Source organism: Carettochelys insculpta, chromosome 9 (genome assembly GCF_033958435.1).
Source record: "Carettochelys insculpta isolate YL-2023 chromosome 9, ASM3395843v1, whole genome shotgun sequence".
Classification (NCBI taxonomy): Eukaryota; Metazoa; Chordata; order Testudines; family Carettochelyidae; genus Carettochelys; species Carettochelys insculpta.
In genome coordinates this window covers 61,518,241-61,546,134 of record NC_134145.1, presented here as the reverse complement: position 1 = coordinate 61,546,134, position 27,894 = coordinate 61,518,241, and the positions used below count along the sequence as shown (strand labels likewise).

The 27,894-nt window shown below is 52.3% G+C and overlaps 2 protein-coding genes across 2 annotated transcripts in view; one reads left to right on the top strand and one right to left on the bottom strand.

The window, feature by feature from the left end:
- UCK2 (uridine-cytidine kinase 2) overlaps positions 1-17,008 on the top strand; it is a 54,644-nt gene extending 37,636 nt beyond the window's left edge. The window contains exon 9 of the transcript XR_012646589.1: positions 16,874-17,008. The gene's annotated coding sequence lies outside the window, so the exon portion shown is untranslated. The remainder of the gene's footprint in view (positions 1-16,873) is intronic.
- Positions 1,066-27,674, bottom strand: ANKRD45 (ankyrin repeat domain 45). Its single transcript, XM_075003004.1, has 7 exons — positions 27,612-27,674; positions 18,959-19,258; positions 18,115-18,282; positions 14,523-14,617; positions 13,483-13,621; positions 11,659-11,743; positions 1,066-1,475 (listed from the first exon to the last, which is right to left on the bottom strand). The coding sequence occupies exons 1-6, from the start codon at positions 27,655-27,657 to the stop codon at positions 11,691-11,693; spliced, it is 801 nt and encodes a 266-aa protein (XP_074859105.1). The 5' UTR covers positions 27,658-27,674; the 3' UTR covers positions 1,066-1,475; positions 11,659-11,690.
- Between the last annotated feature and the right edge of the window lie 220 nt (positions 27,675-27,894).

Genomic DNA, 27,894 nt, shown 5'->3' with positions numbered 1-27,894 from the left:
ACCTGTTGTGCACATACCACTGCTGGTTGTGTAATGCACCGGGGCAGCAATAGCAGTAGCCCTAAAAGCATCTGCCCTGGGGTGCAGGAGTGCAGAGTAGAAGAGCCCCGTGCCCTGCTGGCGTGGGAACCTATGTAATACAGCTGACAGCATGATGCTTCAGTAACTACACATGAAGTCCCCTCTAAGGCTGATTTGTCCTAGCTCCTTGGGCTATGGGGACTTGCTCTCTGTATCCATGGCCTGTATTTAAATACACATTGCCCCCTTTCATACAGTGAGGTTAAACTCTCTTGTCCTGGCCTTTCTGCTGAGGTGAACTGAGGAGCAGGAAGCATTCCCTGCTGAACCAGCAGAGCCTACGTGGGCTTGAGAGTTCGACTTCATGGCTTAAAGAGTAGAGGTGTGTTTTGGGCAGCTTATGATAGTGACTTCCTTTTGCAATAAAGGACAGCTCTGGCCCAGAGTGTCAAGCAGGCGTAAATCAGCATAGCTTTCACTTCAGTTGAGCTATGCTGACTTAGGTCAGCTGAGGACCAGGCCCTATGACCCAAGCCAGGGGACAGGGATTGTTTAGCTTTGGGACGCAATACAATACTTAATGGATTCTGTTTTAATTGGACAAGCTGAGAAAGGGCTGTGGAAAGGCTTTCCCCCATTCCTGAGTAAGTATACGTGCCTTACCAGGGCAGGCCAGAGCACTGCTTGACAATCAGGGTGAGATCACCTTGACTTTATTTACAAGGGCACCTGTGTAACACATGGGGCAGTGTTGGCTGCTGGTCTCCCTCCTGCATGTGTTCCACAGTGGAGAGGAGGACCCCGCTCAGGAGAGCCTGGCTTGTTAGCTGGTAACCACTTGTGCTCAGAGCCCTCGTTTGGTCCCCAGCATCAGCCAAGATGATGGCAGTAGCCCCTTTGCTGGGAGATGCATCCATGTGGACAACCCTGAGCTGTTTAATCTGTTAAATGAAGAGGCGAAGATCAGCCCAAATGAGGTGTGAGAGGAAAAGCAGAGGTGAGCTATTTGTAATGGCTGACACAGGAGGGGTCTTGTTTTATGGGTAGAGCATCCCTGCTCACCCGAGGAATGGAGCATAAGGCATCAAATCAAAGCAGGTGTGGTAGGGATTGCTTTCAGGGCTGTCACTGACCTGATCACTAAGGATACAAGAGGACATCTCAACAGCCAAGCTGTAGCAGCACTATGTGATGTAATTCTCTGGGTTCAAACACATCCCATCACGGAGGCTGCTTCACAGAAATGAGACGATGTCTGTGGATGGCTGACGCAGACTTGGCTTCCCTCATGACGGCATGGGAAAGGCATGCTCTCTCTCAATGTACCAGGGCTTGACTGGTGAAAAGCTGACTCTTCCATAGCAGTTTAGGGAATGGATCTTAGCAAAGCGGGGAGGAAGAGCACAGCTTTTGAGATTCTGGCCTGCTGGCACCCGCGGCCTGTTAAGCAGCTCCTGTGCAGAAAAGGAAATGAATGCTTGTTAGAGGTATAGCGGGAGGGAAACAGCCCCTAAATCAACAGGCACATGCTTGTGTACTTTAGTTATTGGGGCAATAACCTGCACTAGCCCATGGTCAGGGGGGAGATGGTAAATTGTGGGCAGTAGGTGGCCGGACAAGCAGCCTGCAAGCATGCAAAATTGGCAATGGATGAAGGCAGCTTCTACAATTTTATGATATCGTCTGTGTTCAGACAGAAGGGAATGTATTTGCACTCAAAGCTGCAGTAGCCATGTACAGAGAAAGACCTCAGGACCTACAACCAGGGGTCTCTACAGGCTGTGTTCCCCTGGAGGCTTGAACCCAAAGGGGAAAGAGCTCCCTGAAGTTGTGACAGGTGGCTGGAGGGCAGAGGTTTTGTTTAGAGACGAAATGTAACTCAGAAGCAGGGTGTAAACTTAACTGTTCCACCTCCAGGCTGGGTTTGTCCATTACCTCTCAGCCACCCAGTCAGAGATCACACTGCTACTCCGTTCTCCAGGAAAATGGTTTAGGAGTCAACTGGTTATTGCCTCACAGGGTGAAAGTCACCTGTTTTCATGCTGTGCATAGTAGCTGGGATTGAAACCTAGTCCACATCGCCCCCTTGTTAGATATAAGTGCAAGACCAAATTGGGACCAGGCCTGTGTACAAGTAGCAGAGAAAGATGATGTTAGCAACCCCCCCCTCCCGGAGGTTGAAAAAACATCTCTAGTTCCACTCCCCACCCACTCCTCATTATGAGCACATGCACCCTGCTGCAAGGTGTGTGCATTTTTACAAGAATGCTGCAAACAAGCCACTTCTCACAGGACTGGAAAGATGCCCCCCTTTTCCCATGTAGTGCCAGGTAGGAACTGAATCCAGCGTGACCAGCACTGAAAGCCAACTCCTGGGCCAAGCAGCAGGCTCCCTTCTCTTTGTTAAGAAATGGTGTAAGTTAGGCAACAGGACCCAGATCATTGACTGCAGCGGACTCAACTGCTGCTAAGAATCTGAATCCAAGTTAGGCTGGAGGGAAATTTGATAGGTCTGTGAAAGTTGGTTTACGACTCTTAAGCTGCGTCTACACGTGCACGCTATTTCGAACTTAACTTCGACGTTAGGCGGCGAGATGTCGAAGTCGCTAACCCCATGAGCGGATGGGAATAGCGCTCTACTTCGACGTTCAACGTCGAAGTAGGGACAGTGTAGACGATCCGCGTCCCGCAACGTCGAAATTGACGGGTCCTCCATGGCGGCAATCAGCTGGGGGGTTGAGAGACGCTCTCTCCAGCCCCGCAGCTCACTGGTGGCTGCGTGGAGCGGCCCCTTAAAGGGCCCCTCCCCCGCCCTGACTGCAGGAGGCTGAGGGAACGTGCAGGCTCCTGCCTGCACACGCGGTGGAGAGCCTGCCCAGCCCTCAGCCCCTTCTGCAGCCATGGCTGCCCAGCAGCCCCCCCCAGCGCCCCCAGGGGACCCCCCCCCAAGGGCAGCCAGGGCAGCCAGCAGAGCCAGAGGACCAAGCAGTCTGGGAAGCGGCAGCGGGGCCCCTCTTGGACGGAGGCCGAGATGCGGGACCTGCTGGGGCTCTGGAGCGAGGAGGAGGTGCTCCAGGTAGTGGGGAGCAAGAGACGGAACACGGATGCGTTTGCTCGGCTGGCCGACGGCCTGGCTGCCCGGGGTCACCCTGCCCGCACTCCTGACCATGTGCGCAGCAAGGTGAAGGAGCTGCGGCAGGGTTACGCCCGGGCCCGGGATGCGGCCAGTCGATCTGGGGCCGCCCCAGTCACTTGCCCCTTTTACAGGGAGCTCAGGGACATCCTGGGCTCCCGGCACACCTCCCCCCCCTCCGGCCACCCTTGACACTTCGGCTGACGAGCCCCAGCAGGCCCTGCAGCCGGGCTCCGGCCCGGAGGTAAGCCCCGCACCCCGGGGGTCCCCCCGGAGGCCATCCCCGGGACATCACGGCAGGGGGAGGAGGAGGAGGGGGGCTCCTCCTCCACCGATTCCAGCCTGCAGATCCTCCTCCTGCCATCCCGGAGCAGCAGCAGGGCCTCCGACCCCCGGGGATCTCCGGACCGTGGGAGCGGACCCACAGGTAGGTACCCCTCTCTGGTGGATACCCCGGGGCTGGAGGGGCGGGGGGAACAGAGATGTGTCCAGGGCCCCCCACACGCTCACATGGCCATGGCCCCAAGGACACCAGGGACAGGGCCCTCACAGCACTGCAGCCAGCAGCCGCCCCCCCCCCCCCCCCCCGGCCACCCTGCATGACAGTGCCATGCCCCATCCCCAGGCCAGGGGGGAGCGGAACCTCGAGGGGCCCCCGGGAGGAGTGGGTGGGACACCCCGCAGCACCAGCAGGCGATGGAGTGGGGGGAGTGCCAAAGGGAGACCCAGGCTACAGATGAGCCACCCGAGCCGAGGAGCTCCCAGGGCCAAAGGAGGATCCTGGCGCTACAGCCGGCAGGTGACACCTCTGCCCTGAACAAACAGGAGGGAGGAGCCGAGCTGGCTTTGAATTGGGGGGGGCGAGGGCGGGGGCCACAGGTAGAGGCTAGGGGAAGGGAGAGCTGATAGGCAGCCAGCCAGAGGAGAGGGAAAGCTGCATCGCAGAGGGGGCCCCCCCTTGGGGTCTTCTCCCCACGACGAGTTGGAAGGAGTGTCTCTTCCGACAGCTGGTGCTGTCACTCCTGCCAGAAACTGGCCAGCTGTGGCCTAAGAAACCTCTCCTGCTCTCAGACCCTGCGGGCTGAAGTGAGCGTCGCTCCCACCAGGGGACGGGCTGCAGGGCAGGGGGACCCCTGAACCCCATCCATCACAGCAGCATCTCCCGGGGATGGGGATGGGGAACCTGCAGCACAGGGCGGGGGGGACAAAGGCCACGGCTCGGGGACCACACTAACGCCTGTCTCCATTCTTCTTTCCCCCCTCCTCTCCTGTGTCCTGCACCTGCACCGGCACCATCCGAAGGACCGGAAGAGAGCGCCGGCGAGGCGTCGGTCGTCCCGGAGACTCCTCCGGGACCCTCGCTCCAGGGAAGCCCCTCGGCTGAGGAACCACCGGCCCCACGGAGGGCAAGACAGCGGACCCTACGCCTACTACCGGCGGTGGCCACAGACCCCCAGCTGCTGGCCATCCATCGCCGGCAGCTGGAGGTGTCGGAGCGGCAGCTGGAGGTGTCGCAGCAGTACATCCGGCTGCAGGAGCAGGCGCTGGCCTGGCACCGAGAGTCATGGGGGGCCCTTGTGGACACTGTCAACCGCCTGGTTGATTTCCTGGCCCCCCATGCCGCGCCACCGCCCGCCATGGCCGCTCCTGCAGCCCCACCACCAGCTGCTCCAGCCGCCGCCGGCCCGTCCGCCGTCGCCCCACCACCTCCCCGCGAGGGCCACCGCGCCGAGGGACCCCTGGAGCCACCCGAGACTCGCCGGCGCCGATATGTTCCGGTGGAGCCCGCTCCCACCCAGCCGCGGACCAGACTGCAGGCCCGCCGGAGCTCCCAGCCCGGAACGCCCACTGGGGGCCTGTAGGGGGTGAGGGGCCCGGGACGTGGCCCCCCCCCCGATGGACAGACTTTGGGGACTGGGTGGGTGGGTGCTGCCCCTGCTTGCCCCGTCCCCCCTGTAAATAGTTCTCCCCGTTCTCCTCCCTGCTTTTTGGTTTTCTTTTGTTGATGGCGCACCCTGTTTGGATTTTATTGTTATACATAGTTTTATTTGTGCCCATCTTGCTTTTGTTACATGTTTGTCCCTCCTTTTTGCTTTCCCTTTCACATGTCTATATTTTTCTATTTAAAAAAAAGAAAAGGTTCAGCCAAAGAAAACATTTACGTTCACCCACAAGTTCGATCTGTCGTTTCTCCTGGACAAGGGGGGGGGGGCGGTGGGGTGCTCCATGGTGGTGTGGGCGTTGAGGCAGGAGTGTGGGGGAGGAAGGGGCGGGCAGTCGGGGGCCTGGGCAGATTTCACCCTGCGGCCTGGTTGTCGAAGTGGGCCCGCAGGGCCTCCCGGACCCAGGTCCCCTCTGGGTCCACCTGCCGACTGGGGGCAGCAGGTGGCTGGACGTGTGCCCTGCCGGCCTCGGCGGCCCAGCCCTGAAGGAAGGTCTCCCCCTTGCTCTCGACAAGGTTGTGCAGGGCGCAGCAGGCACCCACAATCTGGGGGATGTTGTTGGGGCTGGCATCCAGGCGGGGGAGGAGACATCGCCATCGTCCCTTGAGGCGGCAGAAGGAGCGCTCCACCACCTGGCGCGCACGGTTCAGGCGCTCGTTGAAGCGCTCCTGGCTGGCGGAGAGGTGGCCCGTGTAGGGGCGCATAAGCCACGGCCGGAGGGGGTAGGCCGCATCCGCAATGATGCAGAAGGGCATGGTGGTGTCCCCCAGAGGGATCTCCCGCTGGGGGATGTAGGTCCCCGCCTCCAGCCGGCGGCACAGGCCCGAGTTGCGGAAAACCCGGGCGTCGTGGGTGCTGCCAGGCCAGCCCACGTAAATGTCCTGGAACCGTCCCCGGCTGTCCACCAAGGCCTGCAGGACGACTGAATGGTAGCCCTTCCGGTTCACGTATCGGCCTCCGCTGTGGTCCGGGGCGCGGATGGGGATGTGGGTCCCATCCAGAGCCCCGAAGCAGTTGGGGAAGCCCAGGGTGGCAAAGGCGGCAATGGTGGCATCTGGGTCCCCCAGCCTCACGAGTCTGTGCAGGAGCATGGAGTTGATGGCACGCACGACCTGCAGGGAAAGCACATGGGACAGCCTCAATGAGGGGTGAGCAGGGTGTGCATGGCCCTGCCTTGGCCTGCCCTGGCCCCCCCGGCCCCCCCTGGCCTGCCCTGCTCTGCCCTGGCCCCCCCGGCCCCCCCCCTGGCCTGCCCTGCTCTGCCCTGGCCCCCCTGGCCTGCCCTGGCCCCCCTGCTCTGCCCTGGCCTGCCCTGGCCCCCCCTGGCCTGCCCTGCTCTGCCCTGGCCCCCCTGGCCTGCCCTGGCCCCCCTGGCCTGCCCTGCTCTGCCCTGGCCCCCCGGGCCTGGCCTGGCCTCCCCCTGTGGGTTCTCTTACCTCCATGAACACAGCCCCGACGGTGGCCTTTCCGACGCCAAACTGCTGCCCCACGGATCGGTAGCTGTCCGGAGTGGCCAGCTTCCAGACAGCGATGCCGACCCGTTTCTCCACACTGAGGGCACGCCGCATGGCAGTGTCCCGGTGCCGGAGTGCGGGGCTGAGCCACTGGCACAGCTCCTGGAATGTCTGTCGGGTCATCCTGAAGTTGCGGACCCAGTGCTCGTCGTCCCACTCCCCAAGCACCAGGCGCTCCCACCAGTCGGTGCTGGTGGGGTGGCTCCACAGCCGCCGGCGTGTGAGGCGGGGGGGGTGGAGCGGGGTGCTGCAGGGGGAGGGGCTGAGCCCTGCTGCCCCGGGGGCATCTCCTCCCCTGGGGCAGGAAGGTGCTCAGCTGCCCCCAACATGACAAGAGCCAGGGCAAGCCCTGCTCCTGCCAGGAGGGCTGGCTGGACCTCTAGCTGCTGCTGCTGCTGCTGCTGCTGGGGGTCCATGGCTGCGGCGCTCGGGGTCTGTGTGCCTATCTGGCTCGTCAGACCGCGTGCTGTGCAGGCTGAGTGTATGTGGGAGGGGCCCTTTAAGGGAGCGGCTAGCTGTTGCCCCGGAAGCGCTAGCCTGCCCTGTGACCCTGTGTGCAGCTGTGCCTGGCATCCCTATTTCGATGTGTGGTACTTTGACGTGTAGACGTTCCCTCGCTGCGCCTATTTCGATGTCGGGCTGCGCAACGTCGAAGTTGAACATCGACGTTGCCAGCCCTGGAGGACGTGTAGACGTTATTCGTCGAAATAGACTATTTCGATGTCGCAACATCGAAATAAGCTATTTCGATGTTGGGTGCATGTGTAGACGTAGCCTTAATCTCCTATTAGAATCTCAACTTCAGACTAATAATGTCCACTAATGAAGCCAGCTTGGGGCCAGGCTTTCTCTGAGACAGACTTTCCACATCAAACCAGAACAATGACCTCCAAAACTGCAGAACAGCAGGTCTGTCACATCTCTTCACTGACTGGGTTTGGTCTGGGTGTCTCATGCACAAAAGCAGAATCAGCCCTGCCCACTGACACACACACACACACTCTCTCTCTCTCTCTCTCTCTCTCTCTCTCTGCGGGATAGGAACTGGTGACTCGCCCACAACGCTGGTGCCTCAGAGCCTCCTTGATTGTTCACAACCCAGGTAAGGGCTTATGACAGTGAAACCAGAACTGACTCCTCACTTCCCTAGCCAGGTGGTTTGAGCCCACCAGGCAGGCTGTGGTACTTTGGGTGTATTCTATGACAGTGAACTGGTAAGTCACAGGGAGGGGAGCTCACCTGAGTGTGACGCGTGCGTGCGCACACGCGCACACACACACACACACACACACACACACACACACCCCTTTATTTTCCTCACCAACACAAACACTTAAGAAGGACAGACCCTAGGTACTCTTCCCAATGGGTAGCCCTCCCCTATCAAGCCAGCTGGGGAGGTGGTGTTCCTTTCTCTGGGAAAGGAAGCTGAACAATTAGCCAAGAAGGCTTTTTTTAAATTTAGCCGGGTGGGGAGCGTGTCGCTGGGTTGAAAGGTCCACCAGCTTTCACATGAGTGAAGCACAGCGTCCCTGGGATTTATAGCCAGAGGGGCTGGAATCTGAAGCAGTCTACCATGTGTCTCCTGCCCATCCATACACCATCACAATCTGCTGCAGCTGGAGGCTCAACACCAAGCTCATAAAAAGCCAGAGGAGAAAGGTCAAAATGGCCCACGAAGCTGGACGTTAGACACCCAAGGTGTGGCCCTTCTGCTCTGCAGCTAAGGGTTGGAGTTTAGGCAAAGCCAGGCAGGCTCTGTTCTGCCACAAAGTCCTTGTGTGTCACTTAACAGCTAGGTGCCTTTAAGCTCCTTGTCCGTGAAATGGGGCTAATACTGAGACACGTCAGAGAAGGGTGGGCTCACTGTGGCTCATAACTGCTGATGTCCAGGTGCTACAGCAGTATAAGTAGTCCTATGGCACCAGCAGCACTTAGGCTCCCTAGCAGCAAGGTTTTGTTTTTTTTTCCTGTGTGAGGCTGTGCAAGGATGAGGCTGGTCTTCCAGCCAGACTGCACTTTTCAAGAGGACCAGATTAATAGGGAGGAAAAAAACGCAACGCAACTGCTCATGAGCACCAAGCCATAAAGCTTCTCCCTCTGGCACAACCCCAGTGTAATTAACATGTCTGCTCCCCACCAAGCTTGCTGCAGCACTGAGGCCTACTGAGTGTGACTGGCCATCCAAGTGCAACCTCCTGCTTCACTGTGTGCAGTACGCACATGCATAGCCTTAGCGGCGGTGGCAGTCAGATCACTTCCACCACACATCCATTGGCATCTTTGCTAGTGAGCCCAAGAGCGCTGCCAAGATGAATATACATCAGCACAGTCAGAGTAGGACAAACCAAGGCACCTGCCAGCCCCGTAGCCTGTCTCTGACAGTGGTCAACGCCAGGTGTTTTGAGAGACAATTACAAGAGCAGGGCAATTACTGAACGAACCAGGCCCAGCTGCTGGAAGTCAGATGTTTCAGGACTCCCAGAGCTTGGGGTTGGGTACCTGAGCACATTGGCTAACCACCGCCCATGGACCTAGCCTCCAGGAACCTAATTCGTTTTTAAACCGATGTACATTTGGCCTTCTCTGTTATATAATGTATTCCCTCTTGGCTGTTTTAAACCTGCTGTCTGTTCATTTCCGTGGGTGACCCAAACCGCCCCCCCCAAAAAAAAAACCACCTGGCCCAGGTCTTGTGTCCAGCAGAGGGGTGACTAACACTTTCTCCCCCCCCTGCCCCTTTATGAACCCCCTACAGTCATATCCCCCACCTTTGTGCTAAGGCCTGGGGCCCAGCGGGGCTCAGCTCCCAGTGGAAGTGGTGCCTAATTGCTGAACTGCAGCCCACGGCTCCCATGCAGATCCACCGGCAATAGCTGTGATTTGAATGGACAAGGGCCCCTTGAGGTGTGTCTGCCTTAGGGGGACGAGCAACGCTGTCGGGGGTTGCTCTTCTGGTAGGAACACACTAAACTGAACCTTGGGGGCACCCCCCGCAACCCCCATCAACTGCATTCCTCCACCATGTTGCAAGGCGTAAGAGTTGTCAAGGGGTTTCTCCCCGTGACCTCCAGTGTGAGGGCACTGTGGAAATTCGACGTAAGGGTGGTGACGCCAGCTGTGCAATTTGCATAGCTGAAGTTACAAAACTGAGGTTGAGTTTCTTTTCTAGCATAGACCAGCCCTCGGTCTTTAGCGAGTTGCAAGAGCTGGTGCTTGGTAAAGAGGCTGAGGATACAGGGCATCATGGCCGGGAATGGCCACTTGCCAGACCACTGGGCAAAATGAGGGAACCCAGCTCCTGGACGGGGCAGGGCTGGGCACAGTGATGATTGAAAGGGCACAGGGCACCACAGCTCCTGTGGGATGCCTGTGCCCTTTCCAACTGCCAGGCCCAGTATTTGCTCGATTCTTCCCTCCATCCATAGGCAGAATAAGTTTCATGTGCACTGGGCATGTGTGGATGTGCCCCACCTGTATAAAACACACGCTGCCAGGGGTGCGCACTGTCAGGGCGATGCTAATTAGCTGGGCGGCACCTGAATCACGCCTGGGTGGGTGCCCCAGCCAGGCCCTGGGGCAACTGTGCCCTTCCCCCCCCCACCCCCGCAGGCCTGGCTGAAGCCAATGCGCTGTCCCCTCACTTTGCAACTGAAGCCTTCCACGTCACACCTCAATGAGGCATGGGCTTAACAGGGGCCCTCTGCATAGGCTGAACTGCAGCACACCTGTACATTCAGTTGTAAAGAGGGCATTTTTACATGGCACCCATGGCAACAGCGGGGCCAACCATAGCAGTTCCCTGACATCGCCGCTGGCTTGTCCACACACACACACACAAACACACACACACACCGGCAGAGCTCAGCCAAAGGGCACAGGCACGGGACAGCTGCGTAATCAAAAGCAGCACCTCTTACTGCAGCGGATTTGACTCATTTTGCAGCACAGTTGGTGCAAGCTGGCTGGCTGCCTGCTGCCGTGGGACTGAGTCACACTGGGTGGCGGAAGAGCTTTGATTCTAGCTGATTAATTATTTTCCATCATCCAGGAGATGATCAGAGCAGCTGCAGGCTGGCTGTATGAGCCAAGTTACCGTCTGGAGTTCATTCCCCTGGCTCCTGGCTGAACACCTCATCTGAGCCCCCTTGCCTGCAGGCAGCACTATAGCATAGGCGGCTCTGGCACACAGGTGATTCTCATGGGGGAAGATGTCCCAGAATAACGCTGGGGGGGGGCTCCTCTGTAACCCAAGCCCTCAACCCAGTCACAGGATGGTGACCTTAACAAGAGACTGCAGTTTAAACTGGTATGGGAAAAACAAACCCCAGAAGCTGCACTGAGGACAGCCCAGGTCACCAGAGCACAGCCTACAGCCCACGCTCAGCTGGGAGATCTTAAACGGCACCCAGCCCCTGAAGGCTGGGGGCGGGGGGTGAGAGTTTGCTAGTTTTAGCGCTATAAATCAGATTGCAAACTCTCCAGGAAAGGGACTTTGCCACCTGTGCTGGTAAAGCATCTCTCATGACTAAAGTGGGAGAGGGAGCCCGACAGCCCAGCTGTGCTTTCTCCTTCCTTTTCCCAGGAGGAAAGCTCATGGTGAGCAGGTGCTGGGGAATCTCATACAGAACTGCAAATAGTCACTTGCCCTGCAACTAATACTGACCCTGAGAAGGGCTGCCCCCAGTTGGCGTCAATAGGCGCTGCAGGTGCTCAGCACCCCTCAAGACCAGCCTCTGCATTACTGAGGTGCTGAAACAAGCAGGCTGTGGATCAGAAAGGGCCTAGTTAGGTGAACGCTAACCCCCACAAAGACAGCGACTACCCTCGTCCTGCATGGGTGATCCTTGCCTCTGACTGAGGCCTAAGAGGGCATCTTATGCTTTGACAGCATTTGTAAAGCTGCTCTTTCCAATAAAGTCCCCTGAACGTTGGCTCTGGGAAGTTTGGTTCCCATCTCTCCACCTGCATGCCAGTCTGCAGGGTGTCAGAGCTCTTTATGAGCTGATTAATGACTATGTGTGTAAAGCTTAAAAAAATGTAAGACCTGAGACAGGCAGGCGCTGTGGACATGAGGCTTCAGTTTTTGTTGCCATTCAGCCCAGACCTGGTGCTCTTAGACGACTGCGGACCTGCAAGGACAGCAGATTTCCAAGTGATGTTGCATTGCGTTCTAACATGGTCTCCTTTAGTGCAGTTACAGACTAATGGATACAGCACAATGCAGCTGAGAGCGCTAAGGATCCTGTCCACACCACCACCAGCCAAACAGATGCAGGGCCATGCACGCCAATCACTTTTGATGGCAATGTTCACTGATCGCGCCCTTGCACTGTGCCCCTTCTTCATCTGCACTTTTAAACCTCAGTGCTTTTAGTCTCTGGGAGGGTTTTAGTCTGGAGTCTCTGGTAAGTGCTCTCCATCTTAACTCCAACCAACAGAGGCTTTGGGCGTTTTCGTTGGTATGAACAGAGAGTTCCAGCACAGATGTGCAGAGCAACTCCTTTACGAGCTTGTGGCTGGTTCTCTTCCCCATCACTTGCTACCCATCCTCCCACTTTACAAGCCCTCACTGGCTTCCTTCTGGTGATGGAAGAAGGCTGGGAAAAGACAGGCTATGGCTACACAAGCGAGTTTTGCTGGGAAAAAAAAAGGGTTTTGTGGACAAAACTGGTGGAACATCCACACACAAAATGCAGTTTGTTGACAGTATGTGGACAAAAGTCATCACTTCCTCCAACAACCTTCTGCCTCTCCCAGATGAGGAAGAGTACCTTTTGTCGACGGGTTCTGTCAAAAGAAACGCTGTGTGGATGCTCCAGGGGTGGGGGGTGGGGGCCTTCTCTCGACGGACAGAGCATCCAGGTCAATGGGCAGCCCTGGCTGCTGTGCTTCCATGTACCTATTTGTCAACAGAGTTGCCAGGCAGTCCAGCCACTCCATCAGAGAGGAGTGCTTTTCCAATTGGCTTTTGTGTGTGGCCGCACTCTGTCGACAGAAGTTTTGCCGCAAAATCTCTTCTGACAGTGACATCTGTCGACTGAGTGCTGTAGTGTAACCGTAGCCAGAGTGGGAAGGTCAGGGCATTCGAGGGCTTCAGGGATTGAGGAAAGCACAGCCTGGGGCCTGGGCTAGAGAAACAGGGCTGTGGCTAGAGGGGAGAAGGGGTGGGGAATGGGAGCACATAAGGCAGCGATGAGTTTCAAGATGCTGGCTTTTGGCTTCTGTGTGATGCTGAGGCCAGGGAGAGTTGAGGTGCCAGAGGTCGAGAGGCAGGGTGACAGGGACTGCTGGGGTTTGGGAGCTGCAGGGGACTGGGAGGGCGCCCAAGCCAGGGATAAGCTGGGAATGGGAGAGGTGTTGGAAAGGAGATCCAGGATTTCCTCAGGCAGTGGGCGGAAAGGGGCCCCCTGCATCCTTAGGAGGTTCCCTTGCCGCTGACATGTTCTTCTCACCTTCCTAGCTCCACAGCCACAGACTCTTCAGCTCCAGTGCTCCCCAGCTCCTGTTCCCATCCCTTCCCCCACCTGCCAGCTGGCAGGGTGTCAGAGCTTCTGCTGTACACGCAAGGGCAGAGAGGTCATCCCGGCCTCCTCATCAGCACAAAGCTATCCTAAAAGGCCAGGGAATCAAGTCCATAAGCTTTCTGCCTGCTACAGCAAGTAAATGCCCTATACAGGTAACACAAGTAATATTATAATTGACGGGGTCACTCAAAAGCCCACCCTGTATGCAGTGGCTATGCCTTTGTAATGTCTTTTCAGTAATTTATTAATGTTCCTCAGTGATGATTGTTAGTTACTGATACTGATAATCGCATAACAAACTAACCCGGCCAGTCAGGCCCTGGGATCTGCAGCCCTGTACTCACGGGGAATGGCCAGCTTTGTGAAGATAGGAAGCATGATCTGTTCCAGCTGCTGCTTCTGATCCAGGATGTCTTGCCTGGTGGGCTCCTTGGCATTCTCCAGCCAGTCAGATTTCACACGGCAGGCACTGAGAGACATGTTCTGTAGGAGGAGAGGTGGGGACATTAATCTGGAGAGTGGGCGAGCTCTGGCAATCAGTTGCTTTGTTCTAGATGAGGTTACAACTATCCCCTCTCCTCCAGACAGGAGCCTGGGTAGCAAGCTAGGGTCAAACTGCCCATGTAATCTGAGTGAGCTTACAGGCCTGCCCCCCACCAGCCTCCCAAGAGCAGGGGCAACCCTGGTCTCCTTGGACTGCAGCTGACCCCTCCTGTTAGGAATTACAAGTGAGGCACCTCAGTTAAGTCTGTAGCCGATAACTGAAGAAAGAGGTGTAGTGATGAGCGCACAGGGCTGGGAGCCAGGAGCCCCCAAGAGACCACTCAGAACCTGACACTAATGCTCCCTGTGCTCCTGGGCGCGATGCTCTTCAGAGCCCATAATGTTGTGGAGCTACAGCCAATGTTGCCTAGCAACATGAGGTGCAGAGCGATGCAGCACTAAGAGGGCAGTGAAAGGGTAAGGACCAGCGGGAGGCCTGCAGGTTGTGTCACCTCGGCATGACCACTTCACCTCTCCACAGGTCAGTCCCCTTCCCGCCTGGAAAGGGGACTAACACCTCACACAGGACCTCTGAGGCCTCATTCACGTGTGTAAAGCTCTTGGGCTGAGCTCGTCAGAGGTATTTAAGTGCCCTATTCCCACTGAAGTGAGTGAGCGTTGGGCACCTTTGGGATCTCAGCCGAAGTGTGCAGCCGGCACCTTCTCCAGCAGGATATCGAGGCACTCTCGTAAATAGGCGGATCTGCTGCTCACGGCAGGCACTTCTGAGTGTTCTCTGCTCCCCTCTGGCTGGGGCGGCTTCTCTGCGCCGGGCGGGCAGCATGAACAGAAAACCAAAGCAGGTCCAAAGTTTCCTGCAAACAAGAGCTTGGCACGGTACCTTTTCTTCCTTGTTCAGCCTTCCCTGCACCTTCTCTGGGTCTGTGATCGTGGCCTGGATGTGGGCGATGAATGTCCGCAGGGCCTGCTTAGCTTCTGAGAAACAGGACACACACTGAACAAATAGTGGTGTGGCTGGGTTCACAGACTGAGACAGGGGCTAGTGGTGAGACAGATTGCTACATAAAAGGAACCAGCTTCGAATCGCATGTTGACCTAGGCTGTTTTAAGGCTACTTAGTTACTAATCATTTGCCCTTCCTAGGAAGCCCTTGGGGTTTATGAATATTAATGATTTGAGGTTTATAAGTCTATTGTCCCATTTTACAGATTGGGAAACTACACACAATGGGACAGAGCCTCAGCTGATGTCAATCATTGCCTTCAGTGCCAATTTATGCTGCCAGCTAAAGATCTAGAAATGATGGCCTGGTTCCTGTGAGATTGAGGGTGCCCCCCCACTCTCCTGGACTTCCATGGGTGTCCCAAGAGCTCCACCTCCCTCAGGGCCTCACCTACACGGCAAACCTGAATGGTCACACATTAGCAAAACTGTAACACAGCACAATGCAGAGCTCTGCCCTGACCAAGCCATTGGGGGCAGGCAGGGGAGACCATGAAGTCACAACAGAGCAGTTACTAACATGAGGATCTGTGACCTCAGTGGGACTAGCAGTGCCTAGGGGATTCACAACTACACAGTGACACAAGGTTTCTCATGTTGTCTCGGTCCATAGATAGAACTGGCTGTAGTAGGATAGCACCTTTAGCAAGTCAAACATCTGTATTAATAGACGATTGCCCTTATATTTCACCTGTGGATTTCAGAGCACTGTACAAAAGGGGTAAATATTATCTCCACTTTACAAACAGGGAAACAGGCACAGAGCAGCTAAATAAGTTGCAGAGCTGGGATTAGAAATCACTATTTCTATTGCCTGCCCCCCCCCACAACATACACACCCCCACTTTAGTTGCTAGACCGTGTTAGGCTGCTTATATCTCTAATGATTGACAGGGCTCACTGAGAAAAGGTTTGAGATATGTATGACATCACAATACCATTCCTGAAAGCAAACCACTGGCTGATGATGTCACCAGGTGACAACTTGTCTGGCACTCAGGGCTGGAGCTAGCATCCAAGCCAGGAAACATCAGGGTGGTGAGGTTCATTTGCTTTAAATCCAGCGAAGGCAATACAGTAGAAACCCTAAGGGCTGTTTGCTGCCCGATCTCTGGCTGCACTTGGCACATGCTGTCACTAGACAGCTGTCCTCTTCAAAGGAGAAGACCATGTTTGTCCGAGGGCTCTCCCTCATCGTCCCTCTCTGGATTATCTTCTTCTGTTTCCAAGAGAGCGTTGGCCTTTGCAATCGCCCAGCCTGGGCCCGAGTGGGCTGGGAAATTCTTCCTGAGGACTTGGAGCAACTGCAGCTTGGAACCCAGCTTCCATCTAGCTGCCTTCCCTACCCACTGGACCTACTCTCTCACTACTTTACCAACCTGGAAATAGCAGAAGGAAGCTGGGAGATTCTGTGTGTCAGCTGCAAAGTTACACTTTTCCTCCTAGGAGGTTTATGTATATACAGTCTTTGGAGCAAATTGAGAAGACCCCAAAAGAAGGTGAGTGATGTAAACAGGCAAAGTAATAACAGTGCTGGTTAGATTACAGCCTGAGATTAGAACTCAAATACCTCTGCTACTGACCCACTGTGTGGCCTTGAGCAAGTCACTTATGCCTAAAGAGTCACTTACGCAAAAATGGCTGCAAATTCGGGGTGCCTCCATTTAGAGGTTGAAGACACTAAAGTCAAGATTTTCAAAAATAGGAGCCAGTTCCCCGAATAGTTTAATTCAAAGTAGTTCTCCTCAAGTCAATGGGCCAGTTCCCCGGGTTGCTGTAAATCAGCATCGCTCCACTGAAGTCAGCAGGGGAGATTTAGGACAGTTCTGTACTATACATGAAAGTTGATGCTCAAGAGACACAATTCCAGCTACAACAATTTTGTTACTGGAATCGACGTATCTAGGATCGAATTACTGGGCTGTCTCCCTTGACAAAGGCCAACAGTAGAAACTCTCCCATTGACCTCCCTTAGTCCTCACAATAACGATAAGCAGCAGGGTCAACTCTCCAGACTTGATAGTTTGATTTCATGCATTCCCCCAAGGCACACAAAATGAAAACTTGGAAAATGGACCTGACCTGGTCACTCTCCTGGTAAGTAAAGACGTACCCCTACAGTAGCTGTAAAACCAGCCTGAGGACACTTGAAAAGGGAGGTAAGGCTGATGGCTTTTGGCTCACCAAGAAAGAATTATTGTAACAATCTCATCTGCTTTGTCTTTCCAGATATCCATCCAGACATCTTCCACTTCCAGCACGAGAGAATTTCATGCTGAGTGCACCTGCAACGTGGACGAAATGGTCTGCCAGCTGCTGGCAAACACGTCTCTCATGATGAAATACCTCAAGTACCTCTGCCGCCACCACAGGAAAGAAATCAGGCACTGGAAGTTAAGTCGGAAGAGGAAGGGAGAAGAAATGAAGGATGAAGAGATCTTCCCAATTTGTCCGTACAGTCACAGCTCCATGGATACTGAGATGGAGGAAATATAGGGAAAGGATGTCTCATTGGACAGCAATCATCTTTTCATGCTCTAATAATTGTTTATCCCTATTCTTTGCAAGTGTGTTGCTAAGGCAGGAGAATGGTGTGGCCAGAGAGAGAGACTCAAGGTGAAGGTGATGGCTCTTTGAACGTTTATCTCACACTGACAGTTTGAAAGTTGAATGTTGTTGTTGTACCCATGGACAAGATGGGAGGGGAGGAGGGGAGAGGGACAATAAAAACTAACCTTTCAGAAGTGTGGTGATGGTGGTTTCAATTTGGAATGCCATTAAAAGAACACTGTCCTGGACAGAAAGCAGCTCCATTTCTCTGCAATGATCCAGCTGCTTTGAGCCACTTAACAAAGCTGCCTTAATCAATTAGCTCCACTAGCCAAAGGGGAATTATCATATGGCACAGAACCAGAATAAGCGCTGTGCACCAGCTTCTCCAGCCCACTGGGCATGGCCAAGGAAGCACTGCGTCCAGCAATCAATCCCTGACTGCCAGAATGTCCCCTTAGGGTGGCGGCTGCTGGATGTTACGGAGCAGCTCTGAGGCTGCACTAAGTCGCACCATGGGTCAAACCGCTGCCTGATCACCCTGCATGTCAGCGAGTTGCATGGACAAAGTAAACCAGACCTCTCCCTTCCCCTCAGGTCCTGCCTTGAGCGTCCTAGGGCAGGACCACAGAACCCCAGCCTCCTTCTTTCTGCTATCCAGGACTTTCCTTAGGGCATAGGCAGCCATCAAGGGTCCACCCACAGACGTATTGGTGCAGCTCTCTCCTTAGTAGGTGAATTTGTTGTTGGTTCTATCTCATTACAGGCCAGGCCTAGTGTAGTGTTTGAAATGCAGTTGGCCTACAGACGTTGAGTCATATCCTCAGCTGGTGTAAACAAGCATAGCTTTGTTCACTGCAACAGCTGAGGCTCAAGCCCATGGAGATCACACTCTCCAGCACGGGTGTTACTAGTCTCACCTGCCCAGTCCAGGAATTCAACACAGTCCATCTGTGCATAACGGTAGGCTATATCTCGGGCTTTTTCACCGTGGAAAGTTGTCGCTAGAAGATCAGCTTCCAATTCGACCAGTGTTTTCAATGTCTCCAGCTGGCCCCACGCTGCAGCACAGTGGAGGAGTGTGTAACCTGAGGGATGAAAGAGAAGGCATCAGAACCAAAGGGTGGGGTATCTTGCTGGGGATTAAATGCCAGCTAATAATACTTTACATTTTCAGAGGAACATTCTTCCCAAAGCGTTATGCACATCAGAAACCCACCCCCTGAAATACAGCCACTACCGCAGAATGGGGGTGGGGAGAAAACCATTGCCACATGCACCTCTCAGACAAAAGGTACAGGGAAAAAGCTAGCCATGGCAGGGAGGGGAAAGGCCTGTGGAATCTGCAATCAGACCTAGGATAGTGGAAGGGATGCTTGGCAACGAGAAATCAGAAATTTAAATTGCAGAACTGGGGCAAAAGAACAGGAAGATCAACTTCTGTTGGTGGAGAGATCCAGGAAGGGAACAGAGGAGAGGCCGGGATAGGGGCAGTAAGCAAGTGCGGAGTGGAGGTGAGTTTCAGGTCACAGGCAGAGCCAGGGTCAGAGACAAAGCCTTGTGAAGTCAATGGAAAGTCTCACATTACTGCAGTGGCAGTACCCTCCCATTTGGCTAAAGCTGCACAAAGGCAGCGTGGAGGTTAGAAGGAGCAGGTGCATGTCACCGTGCACCAAGGAAGTGAGTGCACTGGCTTGGATGAGGACTGGGTCATGGGTGGAGTGAGCAGGTGTGGGACCCAACCTAGTGCCCGCTGCAGCATACCTCTGGCTGTTTTATCCGTCATGACCACCCCATATTTTGCCAGGGCTCTGATGACTGCACTCTGCCCAGCCATGCAGATTGCATACAGGAGGTCTCGCCCGACGATGTCCTTTTCCAGGAGAAGCTTCATGGCCTTTTCACCATCAGGGTCTTCTGGGTCAGCAAAAATCTGCTGCACCCCCTCCACATCTCCAGTGAGAGCAGGCCTCAGCAGAGGGTGACAATACTCTGTCTCCTTAGGCTCCCCTGTATCTTCTGACTGGGTTGCTTCTTTTTGCTCCGTCATCTCTAGAGCAATATCTGCCAAGTAAGGAGGAACAGTATGCAATCCTGTAGAGCAGCTGATTGGTTTTGCACTGTGTGTTTGTATAGACCCACCAGGACTAGAACCTAAATCTTTTCCAAAATAGAATGGGACACAATGTTCACCAATGACATTCCCCGATGTGGAGGAATTCTTTTACAATGATGCTAGCTCTCATTGTTCATCATGGGTCTTGTGAGTTTTAGGTTTTTGTCTTAAAACCCTGGTGGCTGGAGCCAGGATATGGCATGAGCAGCTCAGCTTTCATTCAGACAGCAAAGTACATGTCTAGCCCTCATGGCTGCAAGACTACAGCTGCAGAACATCAAGCAGGTGCTCTCCAGTGGATCAAACCCCAGGAGGCCAATAGCAGTCCCCCAGTTTTTACTTGTAAAAATGCACATTATTTTAAAGCCTTTTTTTCTGTGAGTCAGACACAAGAGTTTTGAGCATTTGGGGGTGGCTCCCTTGCCCTGGGGATGCTCTTCCAGGAAGGCTATCTAAACAGAGATGAGGTCCACCTATGGGGGAAGGGAAGAGCATATTTGGATACAGACTGGCTAATCTAGTTAAGAGGGCTTTAAACTAGGTTATAAAGGGCAGGTAACCAAAGCCCACAGGTAAGTCAAAAATATGGAGACCTGGGAGAAGGGTCAGAATTTGGCAGCGCGAAGGCTGTTATAGCAGGGATAAAGAAGATACAAGACAGGACTGGGAGGCTGGGGTAGCAGTATAACCAGTGTCTTAGATGGCTGTAGACTACTACAAGAAGTATCAGGAGTAAGCAGAAATAACACAAAATATTTGTAAATGAACACAATATCATATAGTTGGTGGGATAATACATGACTGGAATATTGATACAGAAGGGTACAGCTTGCTCATAAACAAGACACAGACTTGTTGAAAGCTTCTTGTTAAGGATAAAGGAGGTAAAAAAACAAGCATGATGGCATGTTAGGGGTCTATTGCAGGCCACCAAACAGGAAGAAGAGGTGCAAGAGGCTTTTTAAAAACAACTAACAAAATCATCCAAAGCACTGGAGCTGGTGGTGATGGGGGGATATCAACTATTAAGACATCTGTTGGGAAAGTAACACAGCAGGGCACAGATTAGCCAACAAACTCTTGGAATTTACTAGAAACATTTCAAGGGATAGAGAAAGCTTCTAGGGGAGAGGCTGTTCTAGATTTGATTTTGACTAATATGGTGAAACTGGTTAACGGGACGTATTAGCAGGACGTATCATAAGCAAGACACCAGAAATAATTCTCCTGCACTGATTAGGCCTCAGCTATTGTGTCAAGTTCTGGGTACCACATTTCAGGAAAGGTATGGAGAAATTGGAGGAAGTCTGATGAAGAGCACCAAAATTATTAAAGTTCTAGAAAACCTGACTTTTGAGGGAAGATTGGAAAATGGATTTGTTTAGTCTGGGAAAGAGAAGAATGAGAAGGGACATGATAATAGTTTTCAGGTACATGAAAAGTTGTTACAAGCAGGAGAGAGAAGGATTATTCTCCTTAACCTCTGATGACAGGAGAAGCAGCAATGGGCTTAAATTGCAGCAAGGGAGGTTTAGGTTGGACATTAGGAAAAAATTCCTGTTAGAGAAGTTAAGTACTGGAGTAAGTTGCCCAGGATAGTTGTAGATTCTCCATCATTGGAGCTATTTAAGAAGAGGATGGATAAATATCTAACAGGGATGATATAGATGGTGCTTGATCCTGCCATGAGGGACCTCTTGAGGTTCTTCCAGTTCAAGTAGTCAAGAATCCTATAGATTTTAATCCCATTGAAACTGTATTTTTGGAGAGATGCCCTGGGAAATATATACATGGACTATCAATTAATTGCAGTTAATGCGAGCAATTAATGTAAAGCAAATCAACTAGATTAAAACCAGCTGTGAGTAATCCATATTAATCACACTGTTGGAAAATAAAGGAATTCCATTTACATTTATTTTTCTAGATTTTCAAATATCTTGATTTCAATTATAACATTGAATGAAAGGTATAGAGTGTTCACGTTATAGTGGTTTTTATTACAAGTATTAGCACAGTATAAAACAACCCAAAGTAATGCAAACTGACAAACCTTCCTAAGTCAAATACCACCAACAGAAATTAACATATTATTTTAAAAGAGCATCATCTGCATGAAAGCATGTCCTCTGGAAGGGAGGTCAAAGCATGAAAGGGCACACAAATATTTAGCATCTGTGGCATAGAAATACCTCGCAAGGCTGGTTACAATAATACCAAGAGAATGCCTGCTCTCACCTTCATGCAACACTGTGCACCAGAAGCAGGCAACATTATTCCCCCCCCGGAAATGTTTGTCTTAGCATTGACAGAACAAGAACTAGAATGGAGTCCATTTGAAGGCTCCAAGGTTTTAGCTCATTTTTTTTGGTTTTGAGCGCAGTTATGTCCAAAAAAAAAAAATCACCTTTGCAAATTGCACTTTCATGATAAAGAGACTCCACTACAGTATTGCTATGAGGTAAATTGAAAAATATATTTTCTTCTATATTTTTAACATGGCAAATGTTTGAAATCAAATAGTATAATGTAAGCACTCAGCACTTTGTATTCTGTATGGTAGTTGAAATCAGTAGTTGAAAATGCAGAAAAGCAGCCAGTCATATTTACAATATATATAAATTGCTACTCTATTAACAAAAGGCTGATCAACATTGCAATTAATTGCCACTTTTTCAATGTCATGCTTCATTACGTTTTAAATAATTGACAGCTGTGTGTGTATATAAAGTATTATTTTCATTTTATATGAACATATCAGAGAGGGACTTTCTAAGGAAAGTTCGGGATGTGTTTTATCAGGATCAGGGGCCTAACTCAGTTACTTCAGGGCAGAGAACTATGTGGTGTCCCAGTGAAGTGACTGGGTTCCTGCACAGGAAGAAGGGTCCATAATTCAGAAATTACACTTGTCCCAAATTCATTTAAGTTGACAAGGACCATTTCATTTCTGTTTTCTTGTGAAAGAACAAATACATTTTTACTGTGCAGCTATTTCTCTCTCTAACTCATGTTTAAGAAGAAAAGCCAAGTAAGAGGGGGATTTGTCATCAAAGGACCTGATCCTGACTGGTGCTGAGTGTTGTAGAGCCACTGATCCCCATGGGAGCTGCAGGTTCCATGTTCACCCATTTTTCAGAGTAAGGGTATTGAAAAAAAACACAGAATCACAGGGCTGAAAGGGACCTCCAGCCCCTTGCTTCAAGCAGGATCATCCCTAAGTCATCCCAGCCAGGACCTCATCAAGCCAGGACTTAAAAACCTAGAGGGATGGAGAATCTACCACCTCTCTCGGCAACGCATTCTAATGCTTCACCACCCTCCTGGTAAAGTAGTTTTTCTTAATATCTAACCTACACCTCTCCCTCTTCAACTTCAGACCATTACTCCTTGTTCGGCCATCTGACACCACTGAGAACAGTTTCTCACCCTCCTCTTTAGAGCTCCCCTTCAGGCAGTTGAAGGCTGCTATTAAATCACCCCTAAGTTTTCTCTTCCGTAAACTAAACAAGCCCAAATCCCTCAGCCTATCCTCATAGGTCTTGTGCTCCAGACCCTTAATCATTTTTGTTGCCCTCCGCTGAACCTGCTCCAACAAATCCACATCCTTTTTATACTGGGGGGGCCCAAAACTAGACACAATATTCCAGATGTGGCCTCACCAGTGCCAAATAGAGGTGAATAACTATTTCTATAGACCTGCTCGAAATCCTCCTCCTAATGCACCCTAGTATGCCATTAGCCTTCTTGGGTACAAGGACACACTGTTTACTCATATCCAGCCTTTCATCCACCATAACCCCTAGGTCCCTTTCCGTAGTACTGCTGCTGAGACAGTTGATCCCCAGCTGATAACAATGCTTGGGATTCTTCCGCCCCAGGTGCAGGACTCTACACTTCTCCTTGTTGAACTGCATCAGATTTCTTTTGGCCTAGTCCTCCAATTTATCCAGGTCACTCTGGATTCTCTTTCTATCCTCCAACGTATCTACCTCACCCCCTAGTTTTGTGTAATCCGCAAACTTGCTGAGGGCGCAATCCAGTCCCTCATCCAGGTCATTAATAAAGATGTTGAATAACACCGGCCCCAGAACTGAGCCTTGCAGCACTCCGCTTGAAACCGACCGCCATCCAGCTATTGAGCCATTGACCACTACCCATTGGGCCCAACTGTCAAGCCAGCTTTCTATCCATCTTATAGTCCAAGGATCCAATCCATATTTCCTTATCTTGTGGACAAGAATGTTGTGGGAGACCGTATCAAAAGCTCTGCTGAAGTCAAGGTATATCACATCCACTGACTTCCTCATGTCCACAGAACCTGTTACCTCATCATAGAAGCTAATCAGATTGGTCAGGCAGGACACGGGGCCAGTTGTCACAGGAGAGCCACCTGCACTGTGGCTTTGACACTCACAAGATGGGGGCCGGCCGCACCGGATCAGTGCGTGGCAGCATCACTGTTCTCTGCTCAGGTGCATCGCAGCGGCTCCCAACTGGACCCAGGCTGATGTGGGACACTGAACACCACACATGACAAGTCCCACACCTCCCTAGTGCAGCTTCTCAGGATCAGATCCTAAACGAGCACACAGAAAAAGACCCCCGACCCCTCTGGGACTCATACAAACAAACCTGTGCAGAGGGTGGGTGTCCTCCCCGCCGAGTCCCAAGGAAGCTATTCCAGGCCTTGCCTGGCTCCACCGATGCAGACAGCGTCTGCTGTTGCCGTAGCAACCATTCTCTGTGTGCCACCCTTGCTCTCGTCCGGATTCCAGGGAAGGTTGACATCACGGAAAGGCCCCGCCCAGCCAGCTGAGGGACCCGGCTCACTGCCAAGGCTGCACAATGCCACTGAGTCTGGAAACGGGAGAGCCAGAAGGGAACGCACTGGCGAATATGGCTGGAGGAATCCTCAGACCCTTATGATACCAGGCTGGACCTTTTGACTGTTATTTTTAGGGAAGGGGTTGAAAAGCCATTTCCAATCCCTTGGTATCAGGTCAGGGAGCTGTCTTTAAAACACTCTCGCCAGTGATGCCGCTGGAAGTGACAGAAGATTTTTGAACCAGGCTGTGTGCAGCCACTAAGCAGGGGGCTGGCAAGCAAGAGGGAGTGTTTCCACAAGTACCTGATCCCAGCACAAGAAAAGGGCCAGGCGGCGTTGTTGCAGCCATGTCTAGCCCAAGGCTTAGAGATGGCATCTTTTAACCATCCCGCTTCCATTCCTCCATAAAAGACCAGCGCGCCTCAAGAAAAGGAATGACAGCGCACCCCGGAAGAACCTGCCATCAGCTTGGGAACTGCAGGAAAGAGCAATGGACGCAAGTGATTCAGCCCCAGAGCCACTGGAAACGTGAGGAAGTGAATTTTATACATGAAAGCTCATGACATAACACATTTTTTAATCTCTGAGCCTTGGGCTATAGTAGAGGGTTACTCTGAAATAATGCAGTCCTGGTTATGAGAGGAGTATGCACCTGTTTCAAAATAGGCTCTGTCACTAACTCTCTGTGTGAACATGGGTCAGTTATGCTTATGGTCCATGTATCTCTTCCTCACCTGCAGAATGGAAATAATGCTTACTTAGAGAACAGGAAGAAATCTCAGCAGTCCCCAAAAATTTTAGATTTCACTATAAATAGGTGAAAATGTGCCAACCCCTGCAATTATGGTTGCTAATGTAGCTAAATCACCCTTACAAATCAGTGAACCTGCACTTTATTATTCTGTATTTTTGACATCAGGAGTGCTGGCTCATTAAGCCACCTTGGGTGACATTTTGCCCTGTGGGTTGGTGACACTGCTCTGTGATGTGGCTATGCTTTGCTGTTAGATGGGGATGTTCCTTCACACCAGGTCACTGCGAGGCTTTGTGACACGTCACCATGCTGTGGTGGCACTGTGTAATGATGCTTTCCTGTGGTCCAGAGATGCTCCATTGCAGCATTAGGCCATTGGAGTGATGTGTGTCTCTGGGGGCACATCTACACTCCAGGGAAGACTGACGCTGCCACGGACAATGGTCCAGAGTTCATTTTAGCATGCCTAGTGGGGACGCGCTAATCGAATTTAGCAGGCACCTCTGTCCACCACAGCACTCCTGACCCTTGTTAGGAGTAAGGGAAGTCGACGGGAGCGCAGGCTCCCAACAACCTCCCTTAGTGGAGCTGGCACAGAAGCCTGAATTAAAGTACATCAACTTTAGCTATGTAATTAACGTCGCTGAAACTGCGTACCTTAATTTGACCTTCTCCTGTAGTGCAGACCTGCCCTAAGCCACAGTGCTGTGAGGGCGGACGCGTTGCTGTGGGGTGAAGGCTTCTTCAGGACACTATGACACCTGGTGGTGACGCTTTGCCATGACACTTTACAGTGCCCTGTTACTATCACACTTCATGGGGACTTGTTGCCATGATATTTGGCCATGACACTTGCAGTGACCAATTACCATTCCACTTGGGGGGGTTGGGGGGTGGCTGCTGCCATGATACTTTCCCATGCCAGAGTGCCACTTTAGTGCTGATCTGTTACCATAACACTTCATGATGACCCATTATCATAGCGTTTGGTGGTGGACGATTGCCGTGACACTGTGACAACTGACAGTGATCTGTTACCATGCTACTCTGAGGTGACCGTTGCAGTCACATAGCAACACTTGGTAGCAAGCCTGCCCCTAGGGATGGAGCAGGCCCAGGGCAAACCCATATGCTGCAGTGCCCTAGGGGAGGGTCCAGCGCAACCCCTAACAGGCTGCTTATATTTTTAACTCTTGTAAGGGCTCACCTGTAAAGTTTTGAGATATCCTTATGATATCACAATACCTTTCCTGAAAGCAAACCACTGCCTCACGATGTCACCAGCTGACAACTTGTCTGGCGCTCAGGGCTGGAGCTAGCATCCAAGCCAGGAAACGTCAGGGTGTTGAGGTTCCTTTGCATTACATCCAGCTAAAGCAGAACAGGAGAAACTCTAACGGCTGTTTGCTGCTAGATCTCTGGCTGCACTTGGCACATGCTGTCACTAGACAGCTGTCCTCTTCAAAGGAGAAGACCATGTTTGTCCGAGGGCTCTCCCTCATCGTCCCTCTCTGGATTATCTTCTTCTGTTTCCAAGAGAGCGTTGGCCTTTGCAATCGCCCAGCCTGGGCCCGAGTGGGCTGGGAAATTCTTCCTGAGGACTTGGAGCAACTGCAGCTTGGAACCCAGCTTCCATCTAGCTGCCTTCCCTACCCACTGGACCTTCTCTCTCACTACTTTACCAACCTGGAAATAGCAGAAGGAAGCTGGGAGATTCTGTGTGTCAGCTGCAAAGTTACACTTTTCCTCCTAGGAGGTTTATGTATATACAGTCTTTGGAGTAAACTCAGAAGACCCCAGGAGAAGGTGAGTCAAGTAAATGAGCAAGATTGGAACAGTGCTGGTTAAAAACCCACAGGGAGCCAAAGCAGGGAAATGGGAGGATAAGTCTAAAGTTTTCTTATAGCAACCTTCAGGGAGAAATCTCTGCAGAACACCCAACTGGGGCCAGATCCCCAGGCTGGTGTAAACCAGCATAGGTGAATTGAAGTGTATGACCCAGATCAGCTGTGCCAACAGAGGCCGCAGGGCCCTGGGCAGGATGGGAGGAAAGGGCCAGGTTCTGCACCCTGGAACTGCTGGGACAAGAGAGAAAGGGGTGGGGTCCCGAGCAGTCAGCCCTCAGCGCTGCCCAGACTGTGGAACTGGGCCCCTCCCCCCGACTCCCTCACAGGCGTGTCCAGCCAGAGCAGCACTTCCATCGTATTTCAAAGGGGCCCAGGGCATATACCCTCTTCACCCCCGTCATCAGTGGGCCTGGGACACTTCCCCAAATACTTTAATGCACAGTAGTTCAAATCAGCATAGCTCCTCTGAAGTCAACAGCTGGGACTTAGGCCAGTTTTACATGAAAGATCATCCTAGAGACACAATTCCAGCTACAACAATTGTATGGCTGGAATCAATGTAAAGATCGAATTATTGGACTGTCCTCCTTGATGGAGGCCAACAGAAGAAACTCTCCCATCGACCTCCCATAGTCATAACAATCATGAGGAGCACAGGGCTTGACTGTGGAGCATTGATAGTTTGATTTCATGCATTCCCACATGGCACACAAAATGAAACCCTGGAAAATGGTCCCTGACCCAGTAGATCTCCCTTTAAGTATAGGCATACCCTTATGTTAGCTTCAAATCCAGCCTGCGGACACTTGAACAGGGACGTAAGGCTGATGGCTTTTGGGTCACCAAGGAAAGTATTATTGTAACAATCTCACCTGCCTTCTCTTTCCAGATATCCATCCAGACGTCTTCCACTTCCATCACGACAGACTTGCATGCAGCGTGCACCTGCAACAGCAACAAAATGCTCTGCCAGCTAGTGGCAAATACATCTGTCATGACGAAATATCTCAAGTACCTCTGCCACAGTCACAGGAAAGAAAACAGGTGCAGGAAATTAAGTAGGAAGAGGAAAGAAGAAGAAATCAATGATGAGGAGATCTTCCCATTCTGTCCATACAGTCACAGCTCCATGGATACCATGATGGAGGAAATATA